Source organism: Toxorhynchites rutilus, chromosome 1 (assembly GCF_029784135.1).
Source record: "Toxorhynchites rutilus septentrionalis strain SRP chromosome 1, ASM2978413v1, whole genome shotgun sequence".
NCBI classification, from domain to species: domain Eukaryota; kingdom Metazoa; phylum Arthropoda; class Insecta; order Diptera; family Culicidae; genus Toxorhynchites; species Toxorhynchites rutilus.
The window spans coordinates 158,555,223-158,583,108 of NC_073744.1; the positions used below are offsets into that span (position 1 = coordinate 158,555,223).

Sequence of the window (27,886 nt, forward strand, 5' to 3'; positions counted from 1 at the left end):
ACTGTTGAATTTTGATAAACCAATGAACAGACCAAAAAAAGATGACGTCAAAGATTTTATTTATGTTTAGTTTGCCAGACGTTTGAGACGGTAGACGTTTTTCGGGACATCGAAGGTACAGTGTCGCCGTCTACAGGATTTGTTTGTACAAATGATGTAAACATAAACAATGGATGTTTTCAACAGCAATTTGAGGGCCGTTTTTATAAATTATATTGCAGTTTATAAAAGAAACGAATATCTGGAATTTACTAAAGCCATTTCTACCTCAAAAGCTGCTGTTTTGTTATACATAATACATAATACAATCGAGTAAGTACACTGAAAGAGTTTTGCATGCTCGAAAGCAGTTGTGAATGATTGTGTCACATTTACCAGAAAGATATTCACCCGAATGTAATGTACAGTCCCGCGTACCCGACAGTCCCGCGTTTTAGCAAAATGTCCCGCGTCAGATTCTGTCCCGCGGAACGTCCCGCGTTTGTCAAAACTCTCGACAAAAAAAAATTAAAGCTAATTTTAGTTCACTCTCTCTTTGAGTCAACATTATTATGTGATCCCACAAAAATGGAAATGATTGGGATGAATTGTTTGGCTTCGTGTTCTGTTGAGCAATGTGCCGAAATTTTCAAGCACTTTGAAAATAATGGTAAACTTTAATTTAAAGAAAATTGTAGAATTCGCATTGTGCTCACCAGGTACAAATGCTGTAATTTAGCATTTTTTTCAGTCGTAAATAAAGTCTGGATCACCGAAAAATCACAACCAACTGTCGATACGTTAACCCACGTTAAAGCAGTGGCAACTATATTGTCACCCACAATCATTGTTTTCTTCCCTGCACTTGGGATAGTGTTTTTATTTATTTTTTAACTGACGACTTCTAAAAGTATCTGACTATACTTCAATTTTTCTAAGGCTGCTGAAAGTGTAGGATATTAATTTGGCAGTCATTTTTATGTAAACAACCCGCGTTTTTAAAACGCCTACAGAAAATTATGTCGAAATTCGTTGAAAATCCAATAAGTTGATAAGTTTTTACTAGAATAATAGAATAATAAGCCCTTTTTGTGTTAATTTCTACAATGTTTATTTTATACTGGCAATGAAGTGAACTTACAAGATAGCGGCAAAAATATCGCCACCATATACAGGCAAACCTGTTTTTGTGCGATCCCTTTTTGTGCAATTCCTCGTTTGTGACGATTTTATTATGAAATCGGGGCTTGAATCTCACACAAACCAATTTCACAATCAATAAAATTGCACAAAAAAAATCACACAACTGAGCAATTGCACAAAATGCGATCGCACAAAAACAGTTTTGCCTGTATGTATAAAAAAGAATTTTTTTTTTGACTCGATTATATACAGAGTTCGATTACACACAGTTGTTGGCGTCCCGCGTTAGACCTCTGGCCATCTGGTCACTTTACTCAAATACCTTTTGTTACCCGAATCGTAAAAAAAAATAAGAATGAGAAAGAAAGAAATTTAAAACACCAATTAAAATCTTTTTAATAATCCTGATAATAAACTAAACAGAGAAGTCAATGTATTAAGAAATTCAGGTTTGTTGAATCCAATGTGAATATTTCGAACGAAAAAAATTAACGCGAAAGAACAGTTCAGGTTTACGATGACAAAAACGTATAAAATATTATTTTATATAATTGTTTGGTACATACGGTACATACACCCAATAAGATCAGTTCACTGCAGCAGCAACACGAACTTCCCAAGGTATAGAATACTCAATATATATCATTACAAACAATGTTCCGGACAACGTGGCAACGGAGAAGAAAATGTTATTTTTACCTAGAACATATTTCTGTAGTCATAGATTTAGTTGACTTAGGCTTATATATATTTCGATCTTAACTATCTAGACTTGTGTTAAAAAATTATAAATTATGACTCCTTGTCTTCTTCCGCATATTTTTTTTTCTCTATTATAGTATCTTTCAACACATTTCGGCAGGTTCGTCACTTTTACTTCCATTTTTGGAAGAATGTCGGGAGTGAGAATTGAACTCGTGATCTCTGCATGAGAGGTATGGATGTTACCACAACGCCAGATCGCCTCCTCATTTCCGCATAATTTCTTTATTTCTTTATTTAACAAACAGAAGAAAATGGTAGTAATAGATTTAATGGTATTTTTGTGTACATTTTTGAACAGAATGTGGCTCCAGGTTCTACCACCTTATCTCATCTAACTCGTTTAAAGGATACAAGTTCATACATGAAGCGGGTTTTTCAGGGCTTCCATTTGGTGTATCGACAGAGAAAAAATAACAGATTTTGAACAATTAACAAAAAACCCAATTCAAATGCAATTATTACACTCAATCGCAGTCCTTTGTCAAGATCCCGTCCGTGCCCCTAGGTCCAGATCCTTCAACTTTTTATTTTAGAGTTGGAATGAGTTCGCAGAGTTGATCTGCTTCGAGATCGTATGAGATTCACCGTGTTTTGGTATACTTCTTTCCTCCATCTGTCGTGCTTTTACTAGATGCATTTTACTAAAGCTGAATATAATTTTTATTATTTCACCAAACAGAATGCAGGAGCTATCTCGTTCAGGGCCACAGAGAACAGTTTATCTTCGTCATATTTTATCGTGATGATGATCTTTCAATGAACAATCGCCATTCTTCTGCTATCATCGTTCGATTGTTCCACCGGTGGAGTGATCAATCATTAAGCTAAACGGACCTTTTCAGGGCCACCAAATTCTATGCCAAATAACACGCCTTGAAATGTAATCTGAGTGGCAAGCTCTAGAATACGCGTGACACAGTGCAAATCGGAAGATTATATTTTTGACGAAAAATCCCCCGACCAGAACGGGAATATAAACCCAAACTCCCGGCATGATCATGTGTGACGCTAACCACTCGGTCACGGGAGCACTTATTAATTATATTAGGTTGGGGAAAAGTGATCAATTATTTTTGGGTGAAATTCAAAACTATTTTTAATATGCTTCGAATTGTCCGATTTGAATCAAATGTGCACCGTTTTGTTGTAAAATGTATTGCCATTCTAAAGGTAGCTTCATAATGTCTCTATCGTAAACGTCTCTTGGTCCACATTGACGAAAAGCTCTAGCAACATAATTTTACAATATTCTCTTGATCCCCATTTCTTATCACTCTGGAAATTTTGCAATGCGAGAAAAAGGTGGTATTCGCTTGGACCAGGTCTGGACTATATGGTGGATGCATTAAAACATCCCAATCAATCTCTCCGAATTGTGTGGCCTTGCGTTGTCCTGATGGAACACAACATCTCTTCTGTTGGTCAATTCTGGACGTTTCTGGTTAATCGCTAGCTTCAAACGATTCATTTGTTGACAGCAGAGATCTTAATTTAGTGTATTGCAATAAAAACAATTAAAAAAAAAAATTAAAAATTTGAAAAATAAATTAGTTGCACGTATTTTACCGTTACAGTATCGGTACCATAAACATCATTCACAATTTCAGCGGCCTTGCTTGCATTTGCGCATTTATTAAAGAAAAAGTGTAAATGTACCGAATTTTATCGTTATTGATCTCCATTTTTAACACACTGTAACTCACAACTGAATGGAACAAGCAAAAAACAGCAAAAGATTTATTAAGTGTGAAATGTCACCTCTACAACGAGCCTATACTTGAATTGTATGACCAATAATTTTTCCATTTCCCATTCTGAGTATAATTTCGGCTATGACTTTTCGTTTTCAGTTTTTGTCAAGACAATCAATATATTACACAAAACCTATCTAAGTTCCATTAGGGTAACCTATAAAAAAATATGTTTTTTGCTCTAACTTTTATATTTCGAATTCCACATCAAAATTGTCTTCATAAGACTTTTGGATCTAATGTAGACCATCATTTTGCGATGCAGTACTTGTAAATATCTTGATCCTACTCAATTTGCTTAAATATAAAAATGACATAGTTTTGAAAATCTCACATTTATAGAGAGAGAATTATGTTCTTTCATATGCTGCCAATAAACATTTTTTATGTTTGCCTCCGAAGGAATGATAAACAAATGCAGATTTTTTCGTGTTTCTCGGGAAGAATATCAATAACATTGATAAGAGTTGAGACATTGACAAGTTCTGCATCGCAAAATGTTTGTATAAGTACGCTGAAAAAGTCTTTCGAAAAAAATTTGCATGTAGCATTTGAAATATGCAAGTTAGAGCAATAAAACAGTTTAAAACGATTTCATGGTGACCCTAACACAACTTACGAAAAAAGCGCTTTATCGGTTATTTCAAGAGGTAGAAAAAATTCTTTGCCGCAAAAAGTTATTAATAATAACTGGGGCTACAACATGGTCGAACTGTTTAACCTCTATCTATAGAGATACAAAAGTTGGATTTTTTTTATCTCATCGACAATTTTGGTCACCCTATTATTTATTACGTTAAGCTCCGATTTTTTTTCTTGCTGCGCTTTCCATTCAGTCCGCATCAAGAGCGTTTGCACAATATCAGTGTCGGTCCCAGTTCCCAAAGATACATATTGTATAAATAGAAAATAGTTAGCAATTTGACTAGAAAGTATTCACATTTGGTAAAAACATCCGAAAACAAATCGTATATATTTTTATTTTATTCTTTTGTGACTGTCAGTCGCAGTCAGTCAGCGCCTTTCCTACCAAAAAGTTCAACGCTCCTAGGGACCTGGGCTCAATGTGTTAATAACATAAAAATTAGCGCTCTATCATATGTTACAACTTTTTCGAAGACAGTTTCTATCTAGAGAATGACTATCGAGCTCTAGATGTTAATTCCCACTTAAATGCACCACTTGGATCATTGTGCAATGGAATGCGCAGCAAGCAACTATTCAGCCATTTGCGATTTATTTCAAGGAAAAGAGCATGTTCAATCATTCAAGTGTTGTAGTACTTCCCAAAGATTTGCGTCATGGTTCTACCTAAATATAAATGAAAATATGATGCAAAGTGTCAACAAATTGGGATGGAATCGAGGATTCAAGTTTTGTCAAGACAATGACACAGAGCTCAAGACATATAAAGTTCACACATGGTTACATTACAATTGCTCAAAAACTATTGATATTCCTCCACAATCTTCCGACATGAACACCAGTAAAAAATTAAGGAATTTATCTGTGTAGGAAATTTAGAAACCATTAAATTTCAATAAATAACGATTTTAAAAACCACTTAATGAAAAGATTTCAACCAGCGTACGAATTATGAGTTTGAGTCAATTCTCATACATTAGCATATACATTCGCCATTTTTAGAGAAATAAAAACCATTGTTCTGAAACAGCAGACTTTTAACTCTCATATGACACTATGACTTCCTCTAAATAAAATGTTCCGAAAGCTTGTTTTCGCCTTTCAAAAGAAGGGAAAACAGATCTGCATGGTGGAGTACGATTACGAGTTTGAGTGACTGTGTATTCGATTTCGTTCATCCGCCCGAAGCTAACCGGAAGCACGTTCGCGAAGAGAAGCAGTGAAACGGTTCGTTGCTGGCGCTTAATTTGTGGTCTGAAATACAATTATCTTTGACTTTGTGGCGATTACGTTTCTCGAGGAAGCTAACATTCCACGTCGTGAAATCAGCATTACTATACGCGGAAGTCAAACCAACCGGATGTGGTTGCGGTAGCTCCAACTTCGGAGAGATGATTTGTGGTTGAATATTCGTGGGAAATGCATGTGTGCACATGTGTGGGTTTATCATTGATTTATATATGCACACGAATATCGCGTCTCTGGGGCTTGGTTCCTGTAATGTAACCCCAGTATTGATCTACAAAATTGTGAGCTTGAATATGATACCAGATGGAATACTCTCGAGCCGTGTATATTCCTGCCCGTCAATAATGTCTGCTGCCAGAGAAGACGCGGACGATTTTTATGCAGTGTACAAATGGAACAAACTGGAATTCGTGACAGACTTCAATTCAGTTTCCCGAAAAGGAGCAATGGAAACGGCTCGTGCCTTTGTTTTTGACTGTCCGAATTAAATTCCTTAAATAGCAGAATAAATCCAAAAACTCTGTTAAATTATATTTATAAAATATGTATTGTTTGAAGCGCATCTATTCATTTTCTTCGCAAAAAAGTATTTTGATTATACACAAATTGGATGCTTTGAATCATACAAGGCTTCCAATGTATTTACGAATAAAATACAATTGAAATGAGAGAATACCAATTTCATCCATTTGGTTCAATAACATATCAGACATTATTCATCTACCCACATTCGGATAACGTTCGATCGAACATCTATATTTTGAGATGCGCTTATTGCTTCCATAGCAACCAATCACATGTACCGGAATCCATCCTAAACACTGTGCTCCTTGTGGCGTCTGATTCGAACCGAAATCCCACAGCAGAACATCACAAACATCTCACCTGGTCCCACCGAAATGATTCATCTAATTTCCTCCGTTCGGTCGGGTTTTGTGTGGTGATCCGTAGCAAGCGGTTCCACAGAAACCACTGCAATGGGATGACTTAATGCTAACGCCCAGCCATGTGGTAAACCGATTAAATCAATACGATATCAGCTGGCTTGGCTTATTGCCACTTCACCGTCGGCAAGTGGATGTCGGTGCACTGGGGTGAAAAATTGTGTTGAATTGGGTAATATTACTTATGGTCGGGTGTGGAATGTCATTAATTGAGACATTGTTTAGTGATAGATTATTTCTCTGTACATGTTGCGATATCTACATTAATGCAAATTTCAGCTTTTAGGTGTTTCACGGACGACCAGGAATACAGGTATATATTACCCCTCGAGAATACGACACCGCTGCTGCAGATTGTCACCTTCTCTATAACCTAGACAATCGATCATGGAATTGAATTTTCGATTACACGCAACATAGAGTTTACCGTACATTTGAGTTCGCATTCCCTTGGAAGCGAAATAGTGAAGCGCTGCTTCCCAAATCCGATATTGACGGTATTGAACGCTTGAGATGTAATTCAGCATTGAGCACGAATGTCAAAGAACTCGTCAACGCTCATCCTTCTCCGGTGTTCCTTTCAGTGGAACCAAGCAGTTACCTTTCTGCAATTCAAACTGCAGAGCAGAGTTCGATGTGGATACTTTGATATGCAGACGTGGTCCGCCCACTAAAATACTCCTCATCCGTACCGTTGGTTACTGGCAGTTCTTTCACTGTCGAATGCTTCCTTCGGTTAGACGGCGGCACCAATGAAATGTAACAAAATTGTATCCTGTTCGCTCGAATCGCTTAGGACGAGAAAAAGGGATCGGGTGCACATTATCCATTCCGTTTACCAATAGCACAGCTCGGCAGATACATGTGTTCCCATTCTCCTCAATGGAGTTGAACAAAAAAAAACAGTTCAATCATTTTAATGGACAGTAAATATTTTCGATATATGCTCTTTTCATCCCATCTGCTGACGGGCACCATCGGTATCACAGTTGCAGTCACAATAAAATCCAGTGCCATTTCCAGAACCCTTTTCACGTAGAGGGTGTGTGTGTATATCGAATGTGCGGTATGCTGTGGGGATCATCAAAACGACATACATTGTACCACAGCTGAACGTTTATATTGACCCTTAAAACCAGTCGGTATCGATATTTACCTTCTTGTAGCTGCTGGCATCATCATCACTAACGGAGGAGTGCACTTGGACACGATTTTCTACTTCCGAACGATGAGTCAGCTCTGCTGACTGTCGTTTTTTTCTTCTACAGCACAAAGTAATGTGATGGTAAACTCCTTTTCGTAGTTTCTTCCACCCAACTGGTTAGAGTGGAATTCAATGTGGAAAGTGCATCTCGCTAGCTTTCGATAAAACGGAAAATCGTCGATTATTAATGGAAAATTTTCTTCGTCCTGGATATACCAGATGGATTCCAATGCCCTCAAAAACTTTTTCGTATCGATATTTATGAGCTTTTTGAGTTTTGAGTTGGGTTCAAATGGCCGGTCTTATAAATGAAGATAGTTATTATATCCTACACTATTTACTTCAAATAAACCGGCTTCTTACATGTCTCTGGAAACTCAGTAGTTCTATAGTTATGAAACGCAGTGTATATAGCAATAACGATTTTGCGTAAAATTCATTTGAAATCCCTTAATTTTTCCTTACATTTACCCCTATATAGAAATCAAAGACGTAGTCTCACGTCAAAACTATCGAACGATATATTTTTATTCACCACTCGTATTACATTAGTTAAGTCACCAGCCATCCAGTCATCAACGAAGGGATAATTTATTATCAACAAATATCGGACCACTCAGCCATCACACATCATACGATCTAGAATTTAAACAATCCCACGATTCGAGGTGAGAATAAACTTTCCATTCATTCATTGTCCACATGCAGAATTTAGCGATAGGGATAGAATCAGGAAGATTATATATGGACATATTTTATAATTCGATGTTCAGTTATCAAGCAAGAGTGAATAAAGACACATTGGTGTCAAACATTATTTATTAAAATAAACCGTTTGTGAAAGTGTTAACTCATTCTTTTTTTTTAATTGTCTCGACCGCGGTTATTTTGGCAACATGAGAAGGTCAACGAGAAATTTCTTTGATTTCCCTCGAATAGACGATATATTTTTCAACCTGAGAAGGTCACAAAGGGAATTCTTGATCGGCAGTCTGCCGGTTTGACATTTGTTTACCATTTTTATCGCATAATATGTACGGATAATTCGTCCGGAAAAATATGACTAATAATTAGTAGTATTTACCAAAACTATCTCCAAACATACCATTTTTTCGGAGAGTGTACTTCCAGTTTGTACATCGAGAAAAATAATTAACACGTTGGGCCCCTAATTTTCTTTGCTGCGTTTTCCATTTAGCCCGCATCATGAGCGTTTGCATAATATTAGTGTCGGTCCCAGCACCCAAAGATACTAATTGTATGAATAGAAAATAGTCAGAAATTCGACTAATAAGTAAAGGCAAACCTGTTTTTGTGCGGGGGATAGGGACCGCACAAAAAAAGTCGCATAAAAAAAATCGCGCAAAACTTCACCAGCAACTTTAAAAAATCGTGTTCGGTACACATTATGAAAAAAAACTTTTTTTGTGCGGTAGATAGGGACCGCATAAAAAAAGTTTCCCCCAAGAAAACAACTCAAATCCACGCCACTCACCGTTCAATTTCCTTTTGTTTCCCTGCTTTGCGATGGGACACTTTGTCTTTTCGGTTGCCCGTGGGTGTTTTGTGCTTTTAGTTGCACATCGAAACGTGTCATGCAAAAACTTAGAAAAACTTAGAGCATTTGATGAGAGGAGGGGATTGTGCTCCCGTGGCCGAGTGGTTAGCGTCATAACTAATATGCCGGGTGTTCGGGTTCGATTCCCGTTCTGATCGGGGGAATTTTTCGTCAAAGAAATTTCCTCCGACTTGCACTGTGATCACGCGTATTCTAGAGCTTGCCACTCAGAATGCATTCAAGGCGTGTTATTTTGCATAGAAATCTCAACTAAGTACTAATAATAATGACGCAAGTAACGGCGAAGTTCCTCTAGGAACGTTAGTGCCATTGAAGAAGAAGAAGAAGAAGGGGATTGATTTCAGAAGTGGATAATTGAGACGCAAATATGCTTTTTTCGCACTGAAATGCATAAAAAACATCGAAAAAAACTATATGGACCATAACTTCGTCAAATATGCTCCTTTTCATACACCGCACAAAAAAAAACCACACAAGAAAACAAATAGCACAAAAAAAATCGAACAAAAAAAATTCGCACAAAAAAAAAACCGCACAAAAACAGGTTTTACTGTAGTCACATTTTGTAAAACATTCTAAATCCAACAATGTAATAAATGTAACATATGTTTCTACATATATTTTTCCCGAAAAATCTCTTACACTTCGAATATGTTGTGCAATGTTAAGTCAAGGTGTAATCCAGGTCTTTTTTGTAAAAAGTGATTATTCTCCCTCCTTTCTACTCCAGCTTTTCCTGTGTACACCCGTTTCATCTCTAAAAGGGAACTTGTGTATAGGCAAACATGTATGGGCTAAAGTTTACATGTGCTCACTTTTTTACTAGATATATTCTCTCTGCTCAATATCATTGAACTTCTTCTCCTTCTCCTTCCTTTTTGTGGTATAGATAGAAGAAGATATAGGAATGCGTTTCATCACATTAAAATCCATTTCCAGTATCGAACAAAGATCAATTTCGCTAGCGCAAACATCAAATGGACTAACAGCACTTGTCACTATGTAATTGTAGAACATAAGGGAATTTAATTTTCCGAATTTTCCCTTTTTCCTTCAGAGTTTTCCGAAAATTTTCAATTGTCATGTTTGGAGGGGTGTCTCATACCATCATAGAAATATTTCTCATACCCAAAAACCCTCACATCCCAAATTGTGCTTGATATATATATATATATATATATATATATGTATATATATATATATATATATATATATATATATATATATATATATATTTTTTTTTTTTTTTGCAGATTTATCTCACTTCTTAACTAGGCGAACCTAGCCAGAATTTTCACCTGCCCCCGGGCTTCTGAATGCCAAAGGGGGACTAGGCTCTGCGGAATGCACGTATCTGCATGCTCGTGCTGTTTTAGTCCTGACCGAGGAATTGTCGGACAATCGCGCAGGTGCTGAGGATGACCGACTTTTGGATGCCGGCCAATTCCTTCTCGATGTTCAACACCTTTAGCGCTTCCAGAAGTGTCTTCGGGACAATTCCAGTTCCAGAGAGAACGACTGGAACAATTCTTGGGACCTCCCTTAGCCCCCACAGTTCCTTGAGCTCCACGGCTAATGGTCGGTACTTGCAGATTTTGCGACCGTGGGTCTCCTCCAGATTCTGGTTCAGTGGAATAGCGACATCGATGATGGTGACTTTACGGTCGCTCTTGTCGTAAACTGGTTGGTTTTTTTTTTTTTTTTTTTTTTCACGGAACACGTATTTTAAAGGATTATAAAATACACCTTCTATTTGTATCATTCGAGCTAACTTTTAATCGATCACCACATGATTATTTGACACGTATTCAGACTTTTTCTGGATTATAACTCTTACAAATATTGTAAACATCAGGCTTGTGCACACCAGATTTATATAGTTAAACCATTAAATTAACGCATTTTGATGAACTCAATTCTGATCATGAGTTTTCCAATTTTATAATGTTATTTTGTCCACATGATTTCTATGGCAACCGCTTGGTGCGCTGCAGTTTGTTTATTGTGTCCTTCGCGCATAACAGAAATAAGGTTTCTCTGTGTTGAGTGTGTTGAGGGTAACACTTTTAAAATGCCAAAGAAAAGGCAATATTCTGAAGAAATCCTATATTATGAATGGATCAATATGATGACAGTAAACTCAAGCAATGATAAATGCAACATCTACTCGAGAATTCGAATGTTTTCATTCAAAAATGGTGATTTCTAAAACCGAACAAACTATGATCATTTTTTGGACAAACCATGATCAGAGGTGGTCAAACCATGATCATAATTCCTCTTTAAGGAAAATCGTTAAAAAACTGTTGGCTTTTCAACAAACCCAAACTTGTATCAATTATATGTGATTTTCATGAAGAAAAATCGATTTGCATTTACTAGTTGCGTAAAAACACCCCAAATCGGACAAACCAAGATTATTTACCCTATTAGTTAGTATGAGGCGTGCAAAATAGCGCACACACACTACACGTTATTTTATACGTGTAAGTAATTTTCGTGTACGATACAATAGAATCTAGCTCACCTGTAGCGTATGTCAAACCATGTTGAACTCAAATATCGATACATGCAAATGCAGTTTGGGAGAGAGAAAGAGAGGAACGAATTCGTTTTGGGGGAAGTCACTTCAAAATGCAATGAGGACAATTTGACTGGGAAGAATGAAATGATATAGTCGAGTCGGTAGAGGGAGATAGCGACTAAACGCCCGACTGACTGTTCAGTCGTTTTGGCGGAGGAACTGCGTGACGAAGCCAAAAGTCGTTACTAACTGACTATGGAAATAGTCAGTCAGACAGTCAGCTGACTATCCTCAGTTGACTATGACTATGCAGAGCCCTGATTCTAACATTCTAACATTTTTAAGAACGTTTTGGTAACATTTACTAAAAATATTTTCATTTCGACTACTAAAGATTTGCTCCAGTTATGAATGTTTTTTTCTAGTGTAGCTAAACGTAGTCTAAACGATACGAACGCTTTTTAACACATTCGTCGCCAAAAGTGACTTTTCTGAGTTTTTAGCGGAGCCCAAATTGCGAATAAATTATTAAATGAAGATCAAACTCAGTTTATAGACTACTTTTACATGATCTAGCAATATTTTATTTAATTTGAAGATTAATTGAATTTGAATTGCCAAAATCATATTATATGGGTTTCGCAAAAAGCTGCAGTGCAAACCATCCGCACTATAAATTATTAAAAAGTATAGTATAAACATTATAATGATATGGTTATAATTTTACTATTTTTCTACATATCTTATAGTTACACTTGGGTGTCTATTCTATCAAATTCCGTTTGAAATTCCTATTCAATTTGAACGAGGAGAACGAGGAAAGTGTCACCCATATCTGGGTGACGGGGCGACGAAAGTGTTAATCCTTTGTGCATAGTATCTCTCCAATAGAAACAGTTGCTCTTTCAAGATATCTTCCGATAATCGAACTTATCAATCCGGGACGTCACTAAAAATAAAAGATGTCGGTCTGTTTTGTCCAGAAAAGTACGAAACATTCTGGATTACATGTTTACAAAGAGCAGACGGCACCAAGCCGAAATAGGAAGCAAAATGCCACGCAAAACGTGTCCATCCCGGGATTTTTCAACAGATGACGCCACTGAAAAATGAACAAAATTCATTTTGAGAGGTTCATCTGTCACTAGCTTATGTGTGAAGTTTCATGACATTTGGTTGTTTAAGTGTCACTACCTGAGCATTCGTATAGAAAATGGAAAAAGAGGGATATCGTATTTTGATCAAACATTGTTTTTTGATAGGAAAATCACCTGCACAATCAATAACACGAAATATTATTCCACTTCTGGTCCTTCGAGAAAAAAAGTTTATCGGTGGTTTAGGGAATTTCAAATGGGCCGTACAAGCACCGTAGATGCACCTCGCTCTGGAAGACCGAAAGAGGCTACGAGTCCAGAAACCTTAAAACAAGTGCATCGACTCGTTTAGAACAATCGTAAAGTGAAGTTACACGAGTTAGCAGAGGCCGTAGGCCGAACGAGTAGGATACATTTTGCACGACATTTTGGACATGAAAAAACTAACCGCTAAGGCGTCAAGGCGGTCAACGATTCGATAACACTGAAGAAATTCGTGACGCAGTTACATCGTACTTCAAAAAGTTGGACGCTACGCACTTCGCACTCGGAATAGAAAAACTCGTGCCACGCTATGAAAAATGCCCCGAACTTTACGTCGATTATATAGAAAAATAGAAAATACAGATTACGAAGATCACCTTGTTTTTTGCCCTAACTTTATTTTTTCAGCGGTTTCTGAGGCACTGAAACATATTTTTTGAACGACGCTCGTAACTGCAAGGTTGTTATGTTGTACGAAGATTATTGCCTAAGTGCGTATCCATGGTGAGAACCAGAGTAGTCCAACCCCCGCTGATCATGTTGGATAATGGAGCTTCAATAATCCCACACAGGTCTGATGGAACATAAAGCGATATGAAGACAATGACAGACAATGAAGTCTGAAGAACCGGTTTCACGAATATTTTCTCACCTTCCTGGTAAATCTTTAACCCTTTTTTTCATTTGTTTTTGTAATGAAATCCTTCCAAGTCGTCACTTGTCGGTTTGATTAAATTTACGTTTTACAGATGATTTCTTGAGATGATGTTTCTTACCAAATTGGACAATTGAATAGTTGCACAATTGTCGGCAGGAACCCTCAGATACAAGCAATAAATTGATTGATTGTGTCCATAAGAGCGTCCCCAAGCTTCTTGTCACATCCCGAGACGCATCTCAGTCAGGAGAGGACAATACAGAAAGCAGCAAACTCCGAGCGACGACTTGGCTCCATTTGCTTTTATTGAGCAGTTTCATATACGTACGAGTATTCTTTTTACAGGTCGATTCCGTCCGATTGCTCGCCGTACATAACTGGCTGCATTCCAAATAAGGTACCCTCCGAAGTGCTTTGTCCCTCCCGCCCTTCATGGGAGATCTTTTACGCTATCCCATCATTTCCACTCAGAACTTTTTCCCTTGAACCCCAAACCCGATAAACGGCCGAGAAAGAGTTGCACAAAGTCCTTAGCTTTCCCTCCTCCACTGCTGCTGTTGCTGCTGCTGGTCACAAGCTTTGTTTCTCTCCACCTTCCCAGAAACCATCCGAAACATATTCGATGCAGAGCAACTTTTTCCCATGGGTTTTACGAGGGAGGGGTTATGTGGAAACACATCGTAAAAAGAATAGTTTTCTTGCTGCGCTCGATTTATCTCGCTCCGAAGAGAACGGCACATGGTAAGCTACTTTCGCAGCAGAAAAAAAGACGCAATCATTTCCGAGACGCAGAAACAGTGTGGTTTGAAGCGTGTTTTTCCTTTTCCCTAAGAGTCAGAGACCATATTATGCATCCGCTGCCGTTGGGCGGAATTTATTCCCGACAAATGTTTCGCAAATTGCATTTTGAATCGTTACATTGATAAATTCGCTGCATAAGTTTACAATGCACTTCTTCGGCTTCGGCCATACGCAAAACCGTCAGAACGCTATGAGGAAGTTTTGGGTTATGCCAACTTCATTTTTCAACTCCACAACACTCCGGCTGCTGTCGAAAGTAGGGCGAAGAAAGATGACTCCTGGTTGCGTTCGCAGCTGATACCTTCGAAACAGTGTTTTTTTTCTAACGGAGAAGAAGATTCGGTTTGAAATTGGAAGAAAATTGATTGCCTGTCCAAGCGCCGAAGAAGAGAGAGCGAAAAGCGAATGTGGAACGGAACGTGACCTGGTTGCACTTTGTTGGAAAGTGGGACTTCTTGGCGTAGAGTTGGGGACCCACTTTTCTAGTAGTATTTGGGAAGACGAAGGGCGAGCTATTCGGGAACATCAATCAGTTGCTGGCTAATGCTGGTAACTTGACGGAGCGGTGGGAATATTTGGCACGTGAGATGGTTTTAAATGGCCGGTTTCGACTCGGGACGAATTGTTCCCACGAGGTAGTGCAGACATGGCACGGAACTTGATCGTTAATTTGACATTGAATTGAGTGGAGCAAATCTTTGCTTCGGTGGAATGCTGGAATCGTGAGGTTGTTTAGAATTGCTGGATGAATCAGAGCTTTCACATACTTTGAATATTACTGTGCTGTTTGAGCAGCTTGAAAACATCCCCGCACTAAAAACATATGAAATACGGACCTACGGACCTTCCCCAATTTGCAGTTCGCCATGTTTTACTTCTTTTTATACCGACTGAATTTTCCAACGTCTCGTCAATAAAAAAGCCACGGAATGACTCCATCTATTTTGTTCGCCGTTTGCTGTTGTTGGTGAGCCAAATGCCTATGTGACCTCACAGCCATATAGTGTGGGAGTTTACGACCCCGATTTGAGAGACTTGCTGGAGACATCCTTGGCACGTACGTTCTAGGGGGCGTACACGATACGGACGTGAGGGAAGAAAAGGAACTCGAAAGTATCATAGCATTTATGAGAGTTGTTCTGTCAACCGAAGGAGCTGGAAGTGGTGCTTTCCCGCGTCGGAATGTTTAACCAGCAGTCGATGCAGCCGTGCAGCAATTCATTGCAGTGGTAAACTTCGCACGTGCTTTGATATGGTACCAGCAGCGAATAATCGAACCCAACCAAAGATGAAATTGGATTGGAAGTGATTGTTCAGACCACAATCGAATGGAAGTGGGAAACATGCAATAGCTTCGTGACAGGCTTGAGTTTGAATATTATGTTTTTTCAAGCGCTATTTCTTATATTTAATTTTATTAAATTCTCACTCTTTTCTTCATGTGTCAACATGTGCTTCAAACATCTTTCCTATAAAAACATTTCTCTCTCAGTTAAAAGTATATTTATATAAAGTATATTGTGATATAGCTTGAAAAAATTGTTGCTACCCAAAATGCATAGAGGCATGACTTTTTTAATCGAGAATAATTTTTTAAAAGAGTATAAAAATTTCAGCATGCATTTTGTTCTAGAAGCTTTAAAGAATAAATGAGACTTAATGAAAAAAATATACTGAAAAAACATTCTTTATGGCAACATCTATGGGATTTTTCAAACATCAATATTAAACTCAGGTTTTCTATTTGCTCGAATGTAATCGACACGAATCACAGATTTACTGAAGGGTCACATTGCTTCAGTATGCTCAAGAATAGCGCATATGTCATTCAGGGTGGAGAGAGTTTTGCTACTGGCTCGCGAATCCAAATCCAAATGACATTTATTTTCTTGGTGATCCAACAAGCAATGTTCGTTCGTTCGTGTATAGAACGAGACTAAAGATTAGTCTCAGCAGAGATCTAATTTTAATACCATAGCGAACATTCCCTTCGTTGTTTATATTATCGCGACTTTAAAAGCTGGAGGTAAGCACCCAAATTAGCAGAACAAGTGTAAAGGAAAGTGGGAATTCTTCTAGTTTTCTAAATTTAAACCATTTATGCACCAGAGGATTGTAGTGTATAGCATATGAAATAAATCTTAGGGAATTTACGATTACGATATGCAAATCGTCCAAATTCGTTCGCAGCAAAAATAGTTATTAACATTAACTTCATTTCATAAAAACATGACCTGTTTTCTGAATTGGCACCCCTTAAAGAAAGACGTAGTCCTACATCAAAAGCCTATCAACTCTGTCGGAACTTCTTGGGAAAACTTTCGTGGGGTTTGGGTGAGATTAGCGCTAAGTGAACGCATGGTGTTTGAAGATATATTTACTCTCCATGCACTTACCATAGAGGCGTAGGAACTGCAAAATTAAAGGCCTCTTAAAAACAAAGAAGACGAAGAAGATACACTTACCAGGTGTGCGAATTGACGTTGTTCGATTGATATTTTAGATTTAGCTAGCAGGGTTTATGCATTCCTTCGATTTGACATATATGCCTTTTTTTCACTTGACATTAAACTTCAAAAATTTTAGCATCATTGAGCTGAAAGCAAAAGATAAAGTGCATCTGTAAAAAACTTGGATTTTGTTTTCGTAATAATTGATTGTACTTGTTTTTTATACTTTACATGGTCTCGGGACCAAAACATATTTGTTTATAGTTTTTTCTTGAAAGCTGGGGATTTTTTACATAACATATCCAAAAGTCAGAGATGTGTGCTTTTTAGTTTTTGAATTATGATTTTGCAAAAGTTTGGTAATTTTTTTTCGGTAATGGTAATTTGGTATGATAATTTTTTTCTTTTTTTCTAGAAAAAAAAATATTTTCAAAAATTAATATCTTTTGAACTGCTGGACCGATATGGATAATCAATATATAAATAGAAGTCAGAGTTAGTATTCTTCGAAAAAATATCAAACCTTTTCGAAAAAATTGGAGTCTAGTCGCATAGGAAGGCTGAAAACATGTTAACTTTGAAAAATTATAACTCAAAAAATTAAGGGAATAGATCTCTCAATTTTGGATATGTTATGTGAAAAAACCTAAAGAAAAAATATAATAAACATAGTGTCCATGGTCCGGAATCCATGTAGACTATGAAAAACGAATACAATCAATTATAACGAAAAAAAAATGTTTTGCAATTATAGTATTTTTTTAAAAGAACAGCTTATTGACTGTATCGTTTCAGTAGTTCAAAAGTTATGATTTTTTGGAAAAAAGCCATTTTTGAAACAAATAGGAAAAAATGGTTCTTCGGACCGCCCTACAATCGAAGTGGTCCCCTCAACGAAAAAAATACGGGTCTAATATTTTACGTTAAGGATCAAAACTACCAATCTGCACGAAAATATGAAAACCACTATAACGGTTTGGCATGGAATGGCTGAATAATTGTGGCTTTTTTAATTCTATTTGATGGTCCATCAGGAAGTGTTAGTTACGAGTTGGGTGTCAATGAACGAGTAAAGCGTGAAGAGCTTCGAATTAGTTGTTATAAACGATTGTATCACATTTACCCGAAAGACAGTAAAACGAACGACAGCTACCCAAAAGACATTTATGGGAATGTAACAAATACCCGGATGCAACATTTACCCGAATGTACGGCATACAGTTATATTTAATTAGAAAGTATTTTTATATTTAATTCTGATAAGCGTTTTCAAAATGATCACATTTATACATTAACCGGTACCCAAAAACTTGGATATTTCGTGAGTTGAGCAAAAACGAGAGAAAACGGCGTTGTGTAATATATTTTTCAAAGTTATTAGAAAAAAAAAGTTATTAGTTTCCCTTTTTTATTAATCAAATTATTATTTTTTTTATAAATTATGGACTTTTAAATTCGATTCTAAACATTGTCCAGTCATTCGGATGACCATACACGTATAAGAAAGCTGTCAATTTCAAGCATTCGCCATAAAATTCATAGAATGAAATATTGGAATTTTCTAAAAACGTAAAAAAAGACATTGGAAGGCGTTAGAAGGAGATAAAAGTATTATAACACAGCAATCTTCTAAAGCATTTACGAGAAACAAGGTCGCTCGAATACTTTTTTTGAATAGAAAGGTAAATAATCCCGAAAAATAAAGATAGAAATATTTAAATAAGGATCCAAGTTTTCCGATAATAAATAAAACTCAGTTGAACACAACTCGTCAGAAAAGCCCCTTATTAATTTTGCATTGAAATATGAATAATCAAAGCTAAGATTAACCGGGCCAACGTTTGATAACTCTGGGTCAGACCAAACTAAAAGATCGGCTCATATGATTGAATCTAACCGGGCAATCGGTGGAACACAGGTTTGCTTGCGAGAGGCCGCCGCTTCCGACGGCGGGTCTTTCATTTTACTGCGTATTTTTGTTGCTCTCTCATATTGTATTGATTAAATCTTATTTACTATCAGGAGATGTCAAATTTTTGATTTCGTAAACAGTGCACGGTTATTGCAAAGATAAAAAAAAGATCGAAAAAAAATCAATTTGATATCATAGTAGAATTGTGATTAAATAGAAGGTAAATATTGCGAAATGTTTCTTAATGATAGCGATAGTGAACAAGAGAGTACGCTTATTCCACAGAGGTGAGAGCTGAGGAATCAAAATAATCCTCTATCGCTAAATGAAAATGAGTTAGTTTGTCTTATTTATGTTCTCGATATAAATGATAATAATAACTCTTTTGTCTCAAGATTTCGGCAGTATTTCAGATTTAGCTGAGAAGTATCTAAACATATTTGGATACAACCGTGTTCCAATCAATTTTCAGAAGCACTGCTATTCCTTCAGCTTTGAAATTAGCGGGCGTTTTGAACCTTCTAGCTTGTGGTCGTACCTAATTAATGTAATAAAGAAAGAATCTTTTTACTTGGTATGGCTCAACCAATAGTTTCATCAGTGTTCGATGAAATGATGCCACTTCTGGAAAGAAGCTTATGCGAAAAATGAATCGAATTGGATACAACATCGTTTAATTCGTTATTTGTTGGACAAATTCAAAATACCCGGTGTAGTGATGGTACTCATATACTCATTCTAAGGCCTACGGGAAATGAATACATGTACTTTTTTCCTCTCTGAAACTTTCCGCACCGGGGCCCCTTGCTCATTAGGTGCATTCTTTGAACTGTCCCATAATTTGTGAGAAACCTTATTGGCATCGGGGGTATTCAGCAAATTCCAATGTTCCTCCATGAACTCTGTCAAATGTTCCACTTGGGAAGTTTTGATGCTTATTGCATTTCTCTGTGATTCTGTAGTGCTAAAATAACAAGTGATTAATTATATAATATACTAAAAGTATTGTATTTATATTCACATACAGGTACCAATAAACGTCAAAACCAAAGGAAATGCAATTGAAATTTTGTTTGATGTAACGTTTAGTATTAAAATCAACGTTTCACTAGCATTTTCCCACACGACGATCAACCATTTTTTGTCGAGACATTTGATCTCGTTTCGAGCTTAAAAACGTTCGAACACAACGTTACGTCATGCCAAACTTTGCTCGAAACTCTAGTACTGCCTTATTCGTTACACTCGTTTCGAGCTCGCTTCGAACAAACGAACAAAAATCACTCGTTTCGAAATGCGGAATGCCACCCCTGATTTGTCGGAATTTTTCCTTTTTCATTCAGGTAAACGTTGCATTCCGGTGAATGTCATTCGGGTATTTGTTACATTCGGGTAAATGTGCTTCGGGTGAACGTATATTGGTTGTGTGGTATTCTAGTAAATGTTACACAACCATTGTAAACAATCAAGTTTAATATATATTCTTGGGAGAAAATGAATAAAAACGCATAAAACGCAATACTAACTTCTATTTTTTTACATCTGAAATATTACTCAATTCCACTAATTTAAATGATTTACAACTGTGTCTAACTTACTTAGCCGATTCACTCTGTCTCGAAAGAAACTATTAATACCTCGTTATGATCGTTCCAGACCTTGTGTAAGAAGTATGCGCTTTGGATATAACTTGGATAACTGAAGAGCAAATGTTAAAATCAAAAATTTTCGAAGACGCAGCTCTACTCTACTCTACGACTCTACGAATTAAACACGGACCCCGAAACACTTTTGATATATGTTGACAGAGAAACTGCTGGATGAAGCAAAAACACATTTTCAGTTCAATACGAAGGCCGATGGCCTCACAGTCCCCTGACCTTCTCAATTGAATATGATTTGGATATGTGGATATAAATCTTCACGCAAACACCTACAAAATGAGGGATGTTCAGGTTGTTGAATATCGCATGTCGCTATAGGGACTTCGGGCTCGATTCTTATTTTGAGCAATTTTTTTTTATCATCAGAGAAAGTTTTTTTTTCAGCTTGCATTGGCACAGATGAACTCTAGAAGTTTGACAAAAAAAATTACAACTGAATAATGACACAAAAGTTTTTACAAATGAGACAAGATGTAATTATATATTATTATTAATGTTAGAAATCTGTCTATTTTTGACTGATGATAAAAAAATAGAAGTGTGATCCAAGACCCGACCGCATTGTCGACGTAGGACTACGGAATTATTTCCGGCGAGGATAAACATTATAAAAATTTAAGAATTAACACTTTACTGCAATCTACAATGATTCGTAAAGCAATAAAAAGCCAATTAGAGAAAATTGTCAAATCAACTCTAGGCAGTAACATACACTGTCGACTACTCGTCGTTAGAGCGACACTCAAACACTGAACTTTTTGAATGTCCCAGTAGTTTTTCCGTATCCCTCAGCTAAAAATACTTTTCCCACGCATCCAAAAAAAAACATTTAACATAGAAATAATCCACGAATAATGTTACAAAATACCTTTCGCAACCGAATTGGTTGGGAAGTGGACAGGGTTGCCACATATACAGAATATTCTGTATTTTACAGATTTTTTGCCAAATTTGAGATACAGAATCTGTATATACAGAATTACAGATTTTCAGCAAAAATAGAGAATTTACAGATTTTTTTGAAATTCTATTTTAAATATTAAATTTATTACAGTGCATACATAGGTACCTTGATTTATAACAAAGTCGCAACGGACGCAACGCAACGAGATGGCTTTCGTTGGAGGCAGTTATTAGGCGAAAACTTGAGCGATTTGAAAAGCTTGAAGTATTTTTTTTCGTTCCAAGTTATGTATGACCATAATCAATTTTCCAATCGTATATTGACTCATTTAAACGACCCTATGACTAAACCGATTATACTGTTCCTAAACTTTGTTCTACCGCTCATCAATAATGCCAATCACTCCTTTCGATCAGAAATTTCTCAATTTTGCGAACTTTATAATGAGAGAACACTGTTATTATTGATCATGTTGGGTAACTTATGCTTGGAGAGCTACGTGCAACGATTCGTTGATGCTTACCTTGATGTGAAAGATTTTGAAGACTTTCTGAAGAAGCCTGAGGATGTTTGCGTTGGTATCGATGCAGAAGAAGCTGAAAAAGGATTGGATGCAGCTAGGAAGTTGATCTTTAAATTGTTTTGTCGTGAAACATAGTTGCAGCCTTGATAAACCCTCAAAATTTCGTCAAGCTACCAAACCTTAATGATTTGATACTACAATTTCCTCAATACGTTGAAACAGGTAATAGAAAAGGCTTGGGTTACGAATTTAGGCTACTCAAGTCGAATATAAATAATAATTCCATGGGGCAAAAATTGAGTGACTCGGATATAACTTGGTCCCAGCTGTTGGATATCAAAAGTCGTCATGGGAAATTTTTGTATCCATTGCTAAGGTCGTTTGTAAAAGATTTTTTTCGGCTCCCTAAAGCTTATGCCTTACAAATAAATGAACTGAAAAAAATACATTTGATGACATTCATCGGCAAGTGTTGAGCAAGTTGTTTTGCTTTACAGTGCCAACAAAACGAAGTCCGGAAATCGGCTGGTTCACACAATTATGGACTTTATTTCGAGAGCTAGGAACCATGTATCGGCTCAAGAAGAAGCGTCAAAGATGAAGTTGAAGGAAAATTTGAAGGCAAAGTACAACAAAACCATGTAAAAACATCGTACAATTTAGAGGCAAAAAACTTTCCTATGATTTATTTTGTTGTATTGAGACGACTTTAACAACCCATAAATAATAAAATAAGTTCAAAGTGAAAATAAACTTTTATTTTCATTTTTTTCCTCTAACTTACCGATACAGATTTTTTATACAGATTTTTTGGCTAAAAATACAGATGTACAGATTTTTTCAGAAAATTTCGCAGATTTAAATGTGGCAACCCTGGTAGTGGAGAAAATTAAATCATTGATCCTTAGTAGTTAAAAAGCCTTCTCTCTGCAAATAAATAGAGTATTAAGTTCAATTCACTTTTTATTTGTCAGCACCGTTATTATTATTTTTATTCGACTAGCACCATTATTTCACATTTCTTAACCACTTCAATCTACCTTTAACAACGCATAAAAGAACAACAACGTGTGTGTGTGAAGTAAAAACACAGAAGCACTGTTTACCATACGAGATGGAAATCGACGTGGTGCATCTACCGAATATAATTGCACTGTTTGCAATGTTCCCATTGTCCCTATATCGAGCAAAATATCTGTGTGTAAAAGAACAGAGCAAATAATTTTGTCAGCTCGCTAGATAGTTGGAATGAAACTGTGATTTGAAGTTGTGAATGGCTTATTTATACCATATAAGTTGAAAACGTACGGAGCTTAAATCGCAATATTTCCTCTTCTAACATTGTCCGTAATTGATGATTTAATTATTTGTTCTATTATGAAAGCTTTCAGCTAAAAAGTTCGATTGGTAAGCGAAGATCGTCAAACGGGAATCTGGTTCCGACCGCCCGACGATGCTGCACGACCATAAAGTACAGCGGAAGCTGAAGAGGAAGACCGAGAGTAAGATGGGCTCACCGTTCCACAACTTGGAACAGTAAGTCGGAGCAAGCAGCCTAATGGTGAAGAAGTACTACTATCTTAAGCCTTCCAATTCAGCATCTTCCAATGTTTTTGGTTGGTTTCCACAATGTCAAAACCATTATTACTAAATTGTTGAAACGATTCTGTAGACGTTGTGCTGCATTGAGCTTGGCGTGAATATTCGAATGGAAACAACTGACACAAAGTATTTTCGAAAGCAAGTATCGACATTCCAATGCACACACAGTAATACTAGTGTCCAGTATCTGATCAGATCCGTATAATCGAAACAGATAACGTCTGCTGCGGCTACCCTGTCTTGTTGGGTCGCGACACTACCCTACCCTCAACACTAACGAATTGAGTCTGTTCTCCTTCACCCGTAAGACACCTTTCACCCAAGGTAATCACCTCAATGATTGATGATTTCCCGCCCACAGTAAACCAATAAACCGTCCCCAAAAAGGTCTCATCTTCATTTTAATCTCATTTGCTACTTCCGGGCAACCAATCGTCGGTCGACAGTTTCTAATTTGTCCTTGTTCTCTCTCTCTCTTTCGTACCGCACAGGTTAACATCAGCAACACCTGGACCCTACCGCAGGACGGGTTCACCGTGTTTTATCGCTACTTCCGCGATAAAATTTCCTGGTTCGAGGCGGATGCTGTGTGCCAGTTTCACCACGCTAATCTCGTCACAGGTGAGTGAGGACTTGCTGTTGTTTTTTTATGTTTTTTTTTCGAACAAATCTCAGGGAAAAAGAAAACGAACCAAAACGAGCAAAACGGGAGGAAAAAGATCACCAGCTGTCAACCCTTTTTCGCTTCCCACAGGCCGACGATGGCGGGCAAGCCGGGTTTTGGGGAGACGCTATGCTAAAAGTATGCTAATTTATTGTATTAAATGCAAATTACGCTTCGAAATAAATTGCAAGGAAAAGCGCGCGCGGCCGCGTCGGTTCCAGCTGGAAGCACGAAATCAACGGAGCACAGCGGCGGCAGAATAGAATAGTTCCTTGAGTATTTTTCAATAAATTTGCCTCCCCGCTGGGTACCTCCCCCCCATGCTATGAGCGGCAAAGCAAACCAAGAGGAAAAGAACAACGGCCACTACCGCAAGCCCTTGGAAGCGGCGCGGCGGGAAGACAATAAATTTAAATTAAATTTGCCACGCTAGGGTACCTTCCAGTGAATTTTCCTCCCGCAATGGGGAAAAATTGGATTTCCACTACTGTCTGAAGCTGAATCTTTTCCTATTCTCGATTTCGTTTATTGCTGCTGTCCTTTATAGTTATTATTTTGCGTTCTTGGAAGAGATGGGAGTGCTTAAAACAGAGAAATGAAGCGAATCCGCAGTGTCCCTTTGGGGCCTGATTACAGAGGGAGGGGGTGGAGTTGATAATTTGAGGTTTTTTTTTTCTAGAAGGTGGACGGGGAATACTGCTCCGTAATTCAGAGTGTTGAAAGGACCATGAGACAATGGAGATTGCACAGAGATTTACGTATTCAAGATAACCGAATGCTCTGTACGCTCATCCACTCTTATCAGCGCAGCACTAACACTTTCATCCAACCTACTATCAATTAGTGTTATTGCCAAGAAGAAAATCGTTTCCTGTTTTTGGCAGCACTAGATATATGCCGGAACGATAGATAGATAGTCTAACAATAGTCTAGCCAGAGTTCCATCGGAAGCGTGTATCTGTTTGCATGTCATTGGTTAATTAAATTATAAATACGAAACCGGACGCATATTTCACGTCCCTTGTGCGTGTGCTCAAGCTCGATTGCTGGTCTGACCATCCCATCCATTCCAACAACCTAACAACAAGGACAAGGACCGAACTAAACAGGCATCGGTTTCCGGTCGGTCGGTGCAAATGAGTGTCAGATCAACGGATCTGGAAACGAGCAATAAATATCGGGAGCAGCACCTTTCTGAGACACTCCGTTATGAACATCCGAGTTCCATTTGAAAGTCCTACGCAAGGGACGAGTGGAAACAATTTATATTTCTCACCATTTCATGTAGTTATTGTAAAACTTTTCAATATACAGGGTGGGCCATTTAAAGTGGAAGCATCTGGCAACCCCATAACTTTTGACAGAGATGTCAGATTAACAAATGTCATACCGCGTTGGAAGCGTCATTTCAGTACAATTTTAACCACAATTAACAATACACACCTAAACAACGCGCTGAAATTGTTCAGCTGTACATTCAAAATAACTTCTCAATTGTGTTAACTAATCGTGCGTGGAAAAATTAAAATAAAATTAAAACATCGCCTGGAGACAACACTATACGTCGATTACATGCCAAATTTATATCGTCTGGTAGTGTTGGTAATGCCAGTCATCTGTTCAGACAACGACCAAGACGTTTCGACGGAAATATTGATGCCGTTCGAGCCAGTGTTGCAGAGACTCCATCGACATCAGGTCGCCATCGTTCGCAAGAGTTAGGCATCGCTCGAACCACTCTCCAACGCATAATTCGTGTTGATTTGAAAATGTTTCCGTATAAAATTCAAATGGCTCAACAACTTAACCCATCTGACTTACCACGTCGACTTGATTTTGCGAAATGGACCATCGAAATGGCCAAAAATGAACGTGGTTTTTGGCAAAAAATCATAATGTCTGATGAGGCGCTGGCCACCGAGATCACCTGATTTGACGCCTCCTGACTTTTTTTTATGGAGATATTTAAAATCCAAGGTATACACTGGTAAACCAAGGACCCTGGCTGCGCTGAAAGACAATATCCGACAAGAAATTGCTGCCATATCGGCCGAAACATTGGGCAAAGTGATGGAAAATGCCGAAAAAAGGGCACATTTTGCGGTCAAGGCCAGAGGCGTTCATTTACGAGATATCATAATCAAAAAGTAGTTAGAACAAATCTCCTTGGACCAAAATAAATGAATTTCAAAAAAAAAAAATTTAAAATTCCACTTCTTTACTTTGCTATTGCAAAAACAAATCCTTCCACTTTAAATGGCCCACCCTGTATGTTGGTGTCGGAATTACACCGCCTGGTGTTGGCGCTGCAGAAATTCGCGCGGTCCGTTCTCATTACACGGCTTCTTTTTTTGCCTCCCGGTATTCCTTTTTTTTTTTTTTTATTAATCCGTTTATTTTTACAGGCTCAGTTACATAAGTTTAATGGAGCCAAACTCTTAACTATATTTCAACTAGCATATATCAACATGTTGTTTCCTTAATTCTATGGTTAATGAAATAGGAAACCGATTACTCGCGGTCGACTCGAGTTTAGAAGGGTGACACATTTTCATTAGGAAAAGGATGGGATGTAAGGAGATGTGTGTTTACACTCGCACTCACATTCACATTCACATTCTCATTCACACTGACACTTCACACTCAATTCTTAAAACTATCCTTACATCTAATATGTATTTACAATTTAACTTATTCTAATGTTAGTAGGAAGGGAACCGATAGCTCGCGAAGGACGAAAAGGAGGGGAAAAAGGATGTATGAACAATCACACTCGAAGATCGATAGCTTTAAGGAAAACATATATTTGGGACATGTAATCAAGGTCTAACCGAGCCAACACATCTCTCACCGGCACATTGGACTGCTTTCCTCCAGCCCGAAGGGAGTTTTCTAAATTCGATCTGGCGACAAGATACAACTCGCACGACCAAACAACGTGTTCGATATCGTGGTAACCATGGCCACAACCGCAGAGATTGCTGTCGGCAAGATTAAAACGAAAAAGCAGCGCGTCTAACGAACAGTGATTGGACATGAGTCGGGAGAAGGTGCGAATAAAGTCCCGACTCAATTCCAGACTTTTGAACCACGGATTGAGGCTAACCTTAGGGATAATTGAGTGGAGCCACCGGCCCAATTCATCTTCGTTCCATTTGCGTTGCCAGTTAACGATGGTATTTTTACGAACTAAAGAATAAAATTCATTGAAGGCGATTTGACGCTGATAAATTTCGCCTTCAATTGCACCTACCTTTGCTAATGAGTCAGCCCTCTCATTACCCGGAATTGAGCAATGTGAAGGGACCCAGACAAAGGTAATGACATAACAGCGTCTGGATAAAGCACTCAAAATTTCTCGTATTCTCTCAAGGAAGTACGGCGAGTGCTTTTCCGGCCTCACTGAACGGATAGCTTCGACAGAGCTAAGACTATCCGTTACAATGTGATAGTGTTCAACAGGTCGTGAGGCGACGCTGTCCAGCGCCCAGTGTATTGCTGCCAATTCAGCAATATACACTGAGCAAGGATACTGAAGACTGTGTGAGGTGCTAAAAAATTTGTT

The 27,886-nt window shown here is 37.7% G+C and overlaps 1 protein-coding gene across 1 annotated transcript in view; it reads left to right on the forward strand.

Annotated features, from left to right (window-relative positions):
• LOC129765720 (serine-rich adhesin for platelets) overlaps window positions 1–27,886 on the forward strand; it is a 347,565-nt gene that overhangs the window by 189,093 nt on the left and 130,586 nt on the right. Inside the window, exon 2 of the mRNA XM_055766143.1 lies at window positions 24,149–24,278. Coding sequence (XP_055622118.1) covers window positions 24,149–24,278 — 130 coding nt within the window. The remainder of the gene's footprint in view (window positions 1–24,148; window positions 24,279–27,886) is intronic.